General features: G+C 36.0%; 1 protein-coding gene across 1 annotated transcript; it reads left to right on the forward strand.

Annotated features, from left to right (window-relative positions):
* Window positions 1-8,283: 8,283 nt before the first annotated feature.
* On the forward strand, window positions 8,284-12,412 carry LOC120201595 (linoleate 13S-lipoxygenase 2-1, chloroplastic-like). Its single transcript, XM_039202182.1, has 9 exons — window positions 8,284-8,652; window positions 9,378-9,646; window positions 9,730-9,967; window positions 10,079-10,399; window positions 10,507-10,592; window positions 10,664-10,774; window positions 10,881-11,182; window positions 11,267-11,533; window positions 11,630-12,412. Exons 1-9 carry the CDS (start codon window positions 8,322-8,324, stop codon window positions 12,387-12,389), a joined length of 2,685 nt encoding a protein of 894 aa, XP_039058113.1. The 5' UTR covers window positions 8,284-8,321; the 3' UTR covers window positions 12,390-12,412.
* The last annotated feature ends 1,340 nt before the right edge of the window (window positions 12,413-13,752 follow it).

Genomic DNA, 13,752 nt, shown 5'->3' on the forward strand with positions numbered 1-13,752 from the left:
ATACATATCTTATTCCATAAATGGTATTGTATGGTACATATCTCGATCATATCTTATGGCCATATGTTTGAAAAAAGAAAGTTAGATATAAACACCAAGATGTGGATAAAATTGTTGATAATGGGATCCCCGGACAACTAATGAGACAAGTGAGGATGACCATAACGAGATTTAGGAGTTGAATCTTCCGTTGCAATGCCGTCGCCTCGAGGCAATGTGTCACGTCCAAGCTGAGCTCTGTGCTAAATGATCAAAGGGTTCCCCCAAGCTAATGGACGACTGATCGAAGGCCAAGACCATAACTTCAATGTAGGGTCCAACATGTCTGCATGCAAACCAAAGAAACACGACTCGACACAAACAAGTGACCTTGATTAGTTGATTTCAAACCAAGCTGACTTGGATCTTAGTGCAAAATTAGCTACGTGTGGAAGTTGCACACGCCACGTTGGTTACCAAGAAGGTTCGACTATTAGATAGGTATCAGTTTTCGTCTAAGTATAATATATTTGGTAATTATATAATTTTTTTTTTAAAAAGGCTTAAGGTTCATTTTATTTTGTAGTAGACTTAATTTATCATATTCGTCTCTATGATATGTTCGCATCAATTTAGCCCTCGAAGTTGTTCATTTGTATCAATGTTTAAAATATTTACTAATATCTAGGGTTTTAAGTTAGAGTTTAGGTTTAATGTTTAGGATTTAGGGTTTTTAGTTGTGATGTAATAGTGGTGGAGCCACAACTTGGTGAGGGGGGAATTGAAATCTGAATTTTTTTTATTAGTTACTTATTTTACCGATGGTGTCCATCCTAAAATTTTTTGTGCCCACCCTGAAATTGAGTTTTCTTTGATTAGTTATTTATTGTACTGGCGGTGCCCACTATGAATTTTTATTGTGCCCTATTTAAAATTTTGATGTGGTTAACATATGTGTGTCTACCCTAAAATATATTTATGGATCTATCACTAGGGTGTAGAGTATAAATTGATGCAATTAAACAATTTTGAGAGGTAAATTAATATGAAAAATACTATAGGAACGAAAATGCTAAATTGATCCTTTAAGCCATTTAAAAAACTCAGAAGATCAGCTAGCAAAATCCCTAGCAAGTAGGTGTCACTTTTCTTGGTGTACAGGTAAGTTCATTCGAAGCATATACGTAGTTTACTAACTTATTTACAGAGGAGACTGGGTGGCGTTAGGCTCTTTTAATTATATTATGGTTTAAGAAAATCTTTTGGTCATAGATCAGACCTTTTGCTTGACTGCTGTAATAGTTTGATGCTTTTCTAACATCCTCCAGAATTGAATAATGTATCATGATATAAACATTACACAATCGTGATGTGAATAGAATAATATATCGAAATTTGTTAATAAATAATTTATAACATGCCAAAAAGTACATAGACAAATTATCGACTTGTAAAGCTTTACACGAAATAATAGTATTGCAAATGTTTACACACAAAATAATGTACACGCAAACACATTCTAAACATGCTATTGTTTTTGTTTTTATTTTTTATATACTGATAATTTTTTTAATATATGCATGAATTGAGATACGACAAAAATAATATAAAATGAAAATAATGCAAAACATAAAGGACGGAAATCACCTGTCCCTTTTGGTGCTTCACTCTATGCCCCTTCCACCAAAATATGCCACATGTTTTAATATTAAATGTCCTTTATTTTATATTTATTCTTTTGTCATATTCTTTTACGTAAACATTTAAAAATTTTAATGTTATATATATTTATTAGTAGTTTAAAATAAATTATACTAAGTGAATATCTCTTGTGAATTTTTTTTATTAATTATAAAAATAAATATGTTACTAATTTACAATCAAATAAAAAATTAAAATTAATTAAAAATTAGCATAAATCATATAAAATAATATTTTTCAAATAAACTAAATATAAATAGTAATTTGATCTGAGTATATGTATCATATTATAATATTTTAATTAATTTAAAATCTTTATTTAATTGTAAATTAATAAGATAATTATTTTTATAATTAATAAAATATTCACAATAGATATTCACTTAATATAATTTAGTTTAAATTAATAATAAATATATATAATATTAAAAAATTTAAATGTTTACATAAAAAATGTGAAAAATAAATATAAAATGAAGTATACTAAATATTAAAACAATTGATATCAGTATAACTGACATATTTTGGTGGAAGGGGCGTAGAGTGGGGCACCAAAAGGGGCATGTGATTTCCATCCAAACATAAATGTAACGGAAATTTGTTAAATGTGAAAAAATTGAAACTTTCTAATAGTTTTTATTTTGTTATTGGAAAGAATTTTTTAATATATGATTCAAGTAATATATATATATATATTATAAGAATTGAATATAATTAATTTAAAAGTAAAAATTAAATTTGTAATTTATGCATGTCGGAACCGTCTTTCGGTTGGGCCCCGGAATTGGGCTTCGACTTGAATGAATTTGGGTTAGAGTCGCCACCGACCACTTTAAAACAAATTTAGGTGGGTCGGACACCATCTTACCTGATCTGCGTTGTACCAGAAACGTGTCGGGTTCGGGAGTCGATTACGGTCAAGGAAGTATTAGCACCCTTGAACCGCCCTGGAGCTGAATGGAATCGAACTCGAAGGTCTTTGTTGAAAGATAACCCTTCTAACCTTGAGTTATGCTGTAAATGATGTGCCTTGGAGCTTAGCGTAGTCGAACTCGAAGGTCTTTGTTAGCAGATAACCCTTCTCGACTTGAGCTATGTTGCAAATGAACACGATATCATTTGTCGTGAAGTTGAGCCTGGAATTTGATATCCTTCGTCGTGAAGTTGAAATCCAATCTAAAGGTGAATGTTGCTGGTGAGCATGATTCCCTTCGTCATGAAGTTGAAATCATATATGGTCCCTTCGTCGTGAAGTTGAACCTTGGAGTTCGATATCATTCGTATTGAAGTTGAAATCCAATGTAAGTTGTAATGTTTCGAGGCCAATATCCTTCACTGTGAAGTTGAAATTGACTTTGAAACTGGAAAGTTTATTGATAGATACTCCTTCTTTGAGTTGGATATCCTTCGTCGTGAAGTTGAAATCCAATCTAGAGATGGACACTGTTTGTGTGCACGATTCCCTTCATCGTGAAGTTGAAACCGCGGGTGGCCCCTTCGTCGTGAAGTTGAGCCTGGAATTGGATATCCTTCGTCGTGAAGTTGAAATCCAAGTAAGTTGTATTGCTCCAAGTCCAATATCCTTCGCCGTGAAGTTGAAATTGGCTCTGGAACTGGGAAATTATTTGTTGACAATCAGACGCCCCTTCGTCGTAAAGTTGAGCTTGTGTTGTCTTGAGTCCAATATCCTTCGTTGTGAAGTTGAAATTGAATCTGAATGAAATTGAAAAGTTGTTTATTGACAATCAGCCGCCCCTTCGTCGTGAAGTTGAGCTTGTGTTGTCTTGGGTCCAATATCCTTCGCTGTGAAGTTGAAATTGGCTCTGAAATTGGGAAGCCCCTTCGTCGTAAAGTTGAGCCCCGAATGGCACGATATCCTCTGTCGTGGAGTTGAAATCGTGGATGTGTGGGTACGATATCCTCCGTCGTGGAGTTGAAATCGTTGATGGTCCATTCGTCGTGAAGTTGAGCCTTAACTTGAATATCCTTCGCCGTGAAGTTGAAATCCAAGTATTGTATGTTGCGGGTGGACACGATTCCCTTCGCCGTGAAGTTGAAACCGTGGATAACCCCTTTATTGTGAAGTTTAGCTTCGAGCTAGATATCCTTCGTCGTGAAGTTGAAATATACTCTCGAACAAATTATGTTGTTTCGAGTCCAATTTCTTTCACTGCGAAGTTGAAATTGACTCTAAAAGCTGTAAAAACTTATGTGTGCTAAAAATGATAAATCTGATGCTCCTAAGTATATCTAAGATGCATGCAACATGAATGAGTTATCATGGATTGGAGTCTCGTGTTTTGTCTGCCAATCTGATCCAAGGAATCGATCGTGCCCCATTTGCTTCTCGAGATTTGGCTTTACTGACCTTTCATATTTGAGACTGTTCTGTTTGAAAATGTTTTTCTCCTTTTTCTTGTTTTAGGAGGGAAAATGATAAAAATTATGTAAAATATTGTTTGCAATTGAATCAAATTGTAAACATGAGTTCAAAGTATATCAAAGGAATCAATAGCTCTTTTTAATGCTTTCAGAGTTATAGCTCTTTGACAAATGTTCAATTTTACTTCAGGTTGACTTCATTTCTAAGGTTTCGGTAACCCAAAATATCATTTTTTGAAATATCACAACATGTTTTTTTCTTTGGTTTGACATTTTAATTGGGTGCGGACAAAATGACGCAACTAGCATGATCAATTACTAGACCTTTTATTTCAGTCCTCTGGAATCTTCTATTTGTTCAAGTTTTGTAAGCTTCTCTAACAAAGGTAGTACAAAAATATCGGTCTAAAAATGAAATTCTTGAGTGCTCGTGTGTATTTGACTATAACAGGTGTTCCTTAACTCCCTTAGTCCATCATTACCGAAAATATCTTGTTTAGATAAATTTGATTTAATTTGCCATTATCTGGCTAGCCAAATCCATAAAGCCAGGGCGTTTAACCAATTTCTTTAGAGGGAAAGCTTAATATTATAATCACTTTTATCAGGTTAACTGAAGGGTTCATCTCATCACAAAGTCTTCAGCCTGACAATAGCAGTGGAGCAAACACCGAGTTGCCAAGTGTCTGAGCAATGTCATGGTTTGAACGCAATCTATTCATAAAGCCAGGGCTTTCGAGTTTTCTCTATAACCAATTGCCTTAGCAGAATAGCTCAGTTTTTACGGATTTAATTTCTTAAGATTGTCAAGAAGAACCTGTTATAGCCTAAGTTTTGTTAAAAGTCAAGGAATCTCATCTTTAGAGTTCAATTTCCAAGCAACTGGCCTAAACTAGATTTGCTTACTCGACTATTCCATATGTGAAGATTATTATCATCACTGAGCGCCTTAAATAAAAAGTATAGTAATGTCATATGTAAAAGGATGCCTCATGTTGCAAGAGCATGAGCATGGTACAGTGTTTGAGTGTATATTCTGGGTAATGTCAAAGTCCTTATTTTAAACCATGTTACTTTGTCAGGGATTCATAACTTTGAACCATTTACAGAGCTTCTTAATTCAGTTGATATTCAAAGAATTGCAAGTTTTCAAATGTGATTCATTGCTCGTCATCATTAAAGTATCATAAATTTATTCAAATGTTCTTACAAAAACTTGATAAAAAATGAAAAGACAAACTCAAACAGAATGCCTCAAATGATGAAATGATCTGCCTCACTTAGATGCCCCCGAGTTGTTGAAGTCGATCCAGTTCTTGTTATGTATTTTCTGTACGATTCTCTTGAATGTGGAGTAGTTCTCGATAGTGCACCCTAGGACACCACTATGATATACGCAATGAGCGTTCTCATCATACTACCTGGGTTATGGGGCTTCATGGATTTCTCTAGATATGGTGACACCACATGTGCGTCAACAACTGTTGGTAAATCTCCTTATATGTCATAGGATCGAAATGTTCTCATTTTTTATTAGACATGTGAATGTAATAAAAAAGAGAAAAGTAATGCGAAATATGAAGAAATGCATGATGCATGCAATGTTCGAGGCATTGATCCAAAAATGTGTCTGTTATTAGGAATAATCCTTATTGGGGACAAAAATGTTTTATCTTTTAAGAGACAAAAATATCCTGATAGCTTCTAATATGTTGACTAGTCTTCTGCCTTTGTCTGTCACCGGTTGAATAACCTGTCGAACCGCTCTGGCTTCTCTGGATGAACCATGCAAATGACGAATTGTTTGCCCCCCCAAAAAAAGTCTCGAAGGAATGCACCTCCGGCTTCCACTCTCTGCTGAGTATGTTCCCTAACGTCAACTACATTGGAGCCCTCCATCGATAGAAACTATCCGAAGTTTACTTCTTGAATTCGTCAACAATGGCATTAAGCTCAGCTAGGGTTTTGCCATCTTGTTCTCGTAGTTTCGAAAGGAGCGTATGGGTCTGTAACCTTTTCCTCGTTTTGCTCTGCAACCTTTACAAGTCAGTTCTTCAAAGATAGACTTTCATTGTGCTTGATGTAGACCCGGTTCATTCTGAGTCCTTTATAATGCAGCAGAGTAAATATACTCTTCAATTGTGGGCAGCACGTCTTCTGGATTGAATGTGACACATAGTTGCCTTGACTGTCCTCTGCATTTTCATCTCTTGTATTACAAACCCTTTCTCCATTAATGCAGATTATTCATGTTTAACAAACACGTTTTTAGTGGATCAATACCTCTTTTAAATGATGCGAATAATGAAAACAAAATGAAAGATAACAAAAAATAAAAAGAGTTAGTGAGGTAAATAAAAATAATAAAAATAAAAAATCCTACCCCATATGATATCTACCCCACATGCTTTAATTCCTACCCGGACATGATCTCTATTCCGCATGCTAATTTCAAACAAATCCTAAACCACATATTTGTCTAGTTCGCATGTTTTGAACAGAAAGTAAAGCAAAAAATAATTCAGGCATCCAAGAGTTTGGAATGAGGCTTTGGGGTGGGCTCTAATTCCCTGTACTATCCCAGTTTAGGTTCTAAAAAGGTACTCGAGTTCTCCTTGCGGTGCCCCCTTGGGCTTGCCAGACCCTTAGTCCTAAGCCCATTACAACCTTGTGTGGATTAAGTTAAACTCGAGAGGAAATATTCCCTTATGTCCGTACGGTGAATAAATTCACACAAAGACATAAGATATATGAATCCCGAAGGTTACTTGCTAGGCCCGCACGGTAAATAAATTCACACGAATGTGTCACTTTCACCTTCACTTAAATAGGGTTTGGAGCTCGGGTATAGAGCATGAGATGAAACTTTTTATTTAAAAAAATCTGAAATCATTGAAAAAAATATCAGTACAACTATTTACTTGAAAAATAATCAAAGGTAAATAATTTGAATCGAATAAATAAATTAAAATTTAAATTAACTATTTTCGCATAAAAAGACAATCGAAAATTAACTCTGGCCTAACTCACTTACCTGTCCCCATCGGAGTCGCCAAGCTGTCGGAACCGTCTTTCGGTTGGGCCCCGGAATTGGGCTTCGACTTGAATGAATTTAGGTTAGAGTCGCCACCGACCACTTAAAACAAATTTAGGTGGGTCGGACACCATCTTACCTGATCTGCATTGTACCAAAAACGTGTCGGGTTCGGGAGTCGGTTACGGTCAAGGAATGATTAGTACCCTTAACCGCCCTTTCGGTACTAATTAATTTTCCGGTTGTCTTTGTTTGCGAAAATTAAAATTAAAATTCAAAAATTCAATCGAATTAATTACCTTTGATCAATTGAAAGTATTCCTAAAAAGTCAAAAGTATTGGATTGTAAAAATAAAAATAAACATGAGAAAATAATAATAAAAAATATTAATATAATAATATTAATAAAATATATATATATATATAACAATGTAAAAGAAATAAAAATATTAAAATTAGGAGAAAATGAAAAAAAATATATAAAGTAAATAAATAAAAAATGAAATAAAAAGAATAAGACAAAAGTTGTTACATCTCCCATGTTTTGCGTGTAGAGAAATTAGATCTGCAATGAAAATGCTCTGCCACTCCTCGTGCTTTTAGATACTGGCTTTAGATCTTCCACGATTATTTTTGTCCTTTTCTTCCCTCGGTTTTCCAAATCGTTGTCCCTTCCTCTGATTTTGATTCCACGTTTTTCTCAGTGTCATTTCCTCTTGATGCTTAAGTCTATTTATAGTCTAAAGAAACTTATTTTTAGCTCAGATTTAGAGTCCTACTTAGACTCAAATGCTTCGGTTTTAGTGTTTCAATAGGACTCAATACGTTGGTTTAGTGTTTCAATAAGACTCAAATACGTTGATTTATTTTTTGAATCTCACTAAATCAAAGTTGTTGAGTGTGGGGCCTATAAAAATAATAAAAAAATATTAATAATAATAATAAATAAATATAATATAATAAAATATTTTTGTAGGCCCGAACAAAAACGGGTGTCTACGATGCATGATATAAAGACTAATGGTAATATTTGAATCATAATTAATATTTTTTTAATCTAGAATAAATAAACAAGAATCTATTAAAAGATAAATTTAACCTTTACAGATTAAACGCTCAGCATCTCCACTTTCCCACTCTTTCTATTTATAAAATCTTCTCTATCATGTCTCGATCACCCTAATCAGGAACTCATAAACATACAGTTTCCGTTACCACCTAAGCCATGATGAAGCCTCAAGCTTGCCAGTTGGACTCCATCAGAACGATACCGCCATTAAAGAATCCTTTGCTCCATGGCTGTGCTCTTCCCTTTAACCCACGCCGGACTTCGTTCAAAAAAGCTCGTAATAAGGGTAAACTGGCGTTTTCCACCAGAAATATTAAAGCGGTCCACCCCGGAACTGAGAAGACCGTCGGAGTCAAGGCTACCGTCACGGTGAAACAAACCGTTAGTTCCATGACGAACCTAGGGCTAAACCGAGGGCTTGATGACATACAAGACTTGCTCGGTAGAACTATGCTGTTGGAGCTTGTTTGTGCTGAGCTTGACCCAAGTATGTTTTTTACTTTCTTTTGGAAATAGGAGGAAAATAAAGATTTAATTATGTTCTTAGTCACTGTACTCTTCACAAATTTTAAATTGTTTTTCTCAACTGTTTTGATTTTATTTCTTTTTCTCGGTGAATATGATTAAAAGAAAATCATACATGACTAAATCTGATTGAGAGCCTCGTTTAAAAACCTCTAGACATATATGGAGGAGAATTATGTGGAGGAAAAAAGTACTATGAAGAAAATAAACACCACACAAAAAGATAAAATGAAAACCCCAATCTATAGACTAATACTGCACGAGACTGATTCCAAAACAAGTGCAACAAGCTACCCAAATGCTAAACAGCGACATAGTAAAAAAATGCAAGAAAAAAAGTAAAACGCAACTCTCACAATGCACCTAACACAACTTTCGGATCACCGGCATGCTTTGAAAAAAGCTTCTCGAATCAATCCTCCCCAATTTATTCAAAAATTCCAGCCCACCCTGTTTCTTCAAAGTTCAAACACCTCCAAAGCATACTTAACAGCCATGATGGGAGAACCGTTCCCTTATCCTAAGGAAAGTAATGGACCTGAAAATAAAGCACGAATAATTCCGTTGCTGTTTTGATTTAATAATTGAATATCTAAGACCCAAGTATGTATCAAAAGTGTAGCGACTGAGAGCATAACTAGACCAAAACGAAAAACTCATGACTAACAAGAATATTTGGATATGAAGGAACAGGAGGGGAGAAGGAGACGGTTAAAGGTTATGCCCGGCAGGTGAGCAAGAAGAACCATGACGTGAAATACGAGGCCAAGTTTGAAATTCCAGCAGGTTTTGGAGAAATCGGTGCTGTTGCCGTTGAGAACGAGCATCACAAGGAGATGTATATACAGGAGATCGTCCTAGATGGTTTCCATAATGGACCTGTCAGAGTAAAATGTGCTTCCTGGGTTCATTCCAAGTTCGACAATCCTCAAAAGAGAGTCTTCTTCACAAACAAGGTCAACTCTTAATTACAAAGAAAGTTATAAAGATATTGTGTTATATATATATGAGATTTTGATATATTTGAAGGTGCATGCAGTCATACATGCCCTGGGAGACCCCAAGTGGGTTGAAGAAGCTAAGAGAGGAGGAACTGAAGGTAATGAGGGGTGATGGGCAAGGAGAGCGCAAACCGTTTGATAGGGTTTATGATTATGATGTATACAACGATCTAGGCGACCCTGATATTGATTTAAGCAAGAAAAGGCCCATACTTGGTGGGAAACAATTCCCTTATCCTAGACGCTGCAGAACCGGACGCCCCATGTGTGACACCGGTTAGTTTTTTCTTCTTCTTTTTTAAATTTTTTATGTTCAAGGAAAAGAAGTAAAAATACATATTTCTTGCTTTTTATGTTAACGTTATAGCTGCGAATTCTGGGTTGCAGATCCAGTTTCTGAGAAAAGAGCAAGCGTGCTGCCGTACGTACCGAGGGACGAAGTATTTTCCGACGTTAAGATGCTAACGTTCTCCATAAATTATGTCTACTGTTTGTTACACAGCATGATACCGTCGCTAGAGCATGCCATGGCCGACGCCAACAGTGGGTTTTCAAGCTTTTCCGACATCGATAAACTGTTCAATGAAGGGATAGAGTTGCCTCTTGAAGAGGAAAAAGGGTTTCTGAAATCAGTCATACATCGGTTCATCAAGACTATTACGGCCGCTAACAGTGTTTTGCGCTTCGAACCTCCTCCGACGTTATGTAGTGAGAACTCAAAACCTGAACTCTCTCCCAATATTATATGACAAAAGTTGAAATAATGCTTATGTTCTCTTCTAATTACACTTGAATATAATGTGATTTTATTTTAGAGGACAAGCTGTTTTGGATTAGGGATGAAGAATTTGCTCGACAAACTCTGGCTGGTTGTAATCCATTTAGCATTCGGCTGGTCACGGTATGATATTGTAAATGTGTGGTTATAGATTCAATCTTGTTGATTTATCATTGTGTTTTATTGTATCACAGGAGTGGCCGTTAAAAAGCAAACTTGACCCAAAAATGTACGGCCCCTCGGAATCAGCCATTTCCAAAGAACTGATTGAGCGACAAATCAAAGGTTATATGACAGTTGATGAGGTAAACCATCTTTTCGAATCTTAAACCAAGATATTTTGCACTGTTTTTTTATTGCAAACTAAGATGATCTTAAGAAGAAAACTCGTCTGGGTTTTTATTAATGCAGGCAATAGAGCAAAAGAAGCTATTTATCCTAGACTACCATGACTGGTACTTGCCATACGTTGAGAAAGTAAGAAACGATGAAGGGAAACCACTGTATGGATCTCGCACACTGTTCTTCTTAAATCCAGATGACACATTGAGGCCTCTAGCCATCGAGCTAACCCGACCGCCGATGGACGGCAAGCCGGTCTGGAAGTCTGTATACACACCATCTTTGAATCCCACCGATGTCTGGCTCTGGAGGCTTGCCAAGGTTCATGTTTTGGCTCATGATTCTTTCTATCACCACATTATAAGCCACTGGTATTTACCAAACTAATTATATAGCTATAATATCTTTTAATTGACTTGAAAATATTGTTTAAAGTTTGTCCTTGTCCTTTGTAGGTTGAGAAGTCACTGTTACACTGAGCCTTACATACTTGCGGCTAATAGGCAACTGAGTGAGATGCACCCAATCTATAGATTGCTGCACCCACATTTTAGGTACACGATGGAGACTAATGCTCTAGGTCGACAATTCCTTATCAGTGCTGATGGGATTATGGAGAGTAATTTTAATGCAGGCAAGTACTGTGTGGAGCTCAGCTCTTTGGCTTATGGTCAGGAGTGGAGATTTGACCATCAGGCTCTTCCTGCAGATCTAATTAGCAGGTACTATAGTTTGAAGAAGGTTGTAAATTGCCGTTGTAATTTGTAACCTTTTTCTCAAATTAACTTGGTTTTTATGATTGTGGTCGTAATTGGAAGGGGAATGGCAGTTGAAGATCCCAGTGCACCTCATGGTCTAAGTCTAGCAATCAAAGACTACCCATACGCCAACGATGGTCTCATCCTCTGGGATGCGATTAAACAATGGATATCTGAATATGTCAGCCACTATTACTCAAAAGCCAGTTTCGTAGAGTCCGATGAAGAGCTCCAAGCATGGTGGAAGGAAATTCGAATAGTGGGCCACTTCGACAAGAAAGACGAACCGGGATGGCCTGATCTCAGAACCCCACAAGACCTTATCGAGATCCTAACAACGATAATTTGGGTTTGTACAGGTCACCATGCTTCGGTCAACTTCGGACAATACGCGTACAACGGTTACGTCCCAAATAGACCCACCATCGCAAGAACCAAAATGCCAGACGAAGACCCCTCGGAGGAACAGTGGAAACACTTCATGGAAAACCCAGAAGCCGTGCTTCTTGAATGCTTGCCTTCAAAGTTGCAAGCTGCTAGAGTGATGACGGTCGTGAATGTGTTGTCGTATCATTCTCCGGATGAAGAGTACATCGGGGAAACCATTGAGCCATCGTGGGAAGAAAACCCTGATATAAAAGCCGCGTTTGATAGGTTCCATGGAAGGCTGGTGGAGCTTGAAAGTGTTGTCGATAAAAGGAATGGTGACAAAAACTTGAAGAATAGGTGTGGAGCTGGGATTATACCGTACGAGTATCTGAAGCCGTTCTCGGAGCCTGGGATGACAGGGAAAGGAGTTCCAAATAGTATCTCCATTTGAAGCTGTTACGTCTTCAATTGATAAATGGCTCAAGTCATTGTTTGTTATTTTGTAGAAATAACTATAAATACAATCATAATATAATTACAATTAATTAGTATAAATTACAATAAAACTAAAATTTATGCACGACACAATTTAAATTAAAATATAATAAATATATATAATACTTATCTAAATAATTTTAGAATTAACCATAAAAAATAGAATTAAAATTATGATTGAAGCATGTAAAACTAAATTTACTTTATAGTGAGATAAATCATGAAAAATTAAGAAACTAAACAATAAAATAATTTGATTTTCAAAAAGAAAAATTGATAGGTATCATACAATAATAGAAGAGTGTGATTCAAATTTAATAAACAAAATTAAAAATGAAGGAAAATTGAAGAAAAAATCAATTACTAAACTATACAACAATCCAATTTTAATTTTTTGATTTTTCAAAATAATAAAATTCAATCTTAACTCAAACTTAAAATTTAAAACTAAAATCTAAATTAAATCAAATAATTTACTTGATTAATTAAATCACATTTTTTTAAGATGTTCCCTTAGTCTTTGTTTCAGCTCTTTCTTTTCAGCTTCGAATTCTTTCTTTGCTATTTCTAGTTCGGAGGGAACGTGCTTAAGATGTTCTTCCATGGTCCGAGTGTCTTCATGATCTGGCACATGAATGGTGTCATTCTTTCTTAACTTCCGTCATTCCAAATAATTTGGTGTAAGCATGTCATTAGCAGCCACGACATCCATACGAAACATCTTCTTCCATGACTTAGCTACCTCTTTGACCTTTTTCTTGTAGTTGTCCCATGGTACGCAAATTATGATCCAAATATTCCGTGTGTAGTTAGGACAAACTGGCGTGCCCCATACTACCAAAGTGCCAAAAGTGGTGAATATCCGACTCCTCCTCATAATCCAAGTAACGTTATGGTTTCTGAGTTTCCACATCGAAAAAGAATGTCACTACGGGTTAACCAAGGGGCTCTTTAGACAATATCCCTGTCCTGAAGGTGTGTGAATACTTTTATCTATTTTTCTTTTGGGATGCCTTCTTGCCATTTCAGTGTAAGGAATTCCCCAAAGGAGAATAAGTGGTGCTGAATCGACGATAAGAGATTTCGTTAGTCTTCCAGAAGTGACTATGGATCCAAACCTTAAGAAGTTTTGTGCACCCTATAAATCTTCCTTCGCCAGTCTTTCTACAGTGATTGAGTGAGCGAAAAGTTTAAGCTAACATTTCCGGTGCCAGATTTACTCACTTCGGGAGTTGTTCGAACAATTCCACCATGGCCGCCTCAATGTATCCCAAAGTCTTTGGGAAGATAACCAAACCATAAAGGCCCAGCGCAAAAAG

Source organism: Hibiscus syriacus, unplaced genomic scaffold, assembly GCF_006381635.1.
Source record: "Hibiscus syriacus cultivar Baekdansim isolate YM2019G1 unplaced genomic scaffold, ASM638163v2 tig00007792_pilon, whole genome shotgun sequence".
NCBI lineage: Eukaryota > Viridiplantae > Streptophyta > Magnoliopsida > Malvales > Malvaceae > Hibiscus > Hibiscus syriacus.

Bases quoted from the DNA above. Each gene is read 5' to 3' on its own strand.
- LOC120201595 (XM_039202182.1), top strand. From the start codon at position 8,322: ATGATGAAGCCTCAAGCTTGCCAGTTGGACTCCATCAGAACGATACCG. The intron at 10,593-10,663 runs GTATGATATTGT...ATTGTATCACAG, and splicing joins TTAGCATTCGGCTGGTCACG to GAGTGGCCGTTAAAAAGCAA. The intron at 11,534-11,629 runs GTACTATAGTTT...CGTAATTGGAAG, and splicing joins CCTGCAGATCTAATTAGCAG to GGGAATGGCAGTTGAAGATC.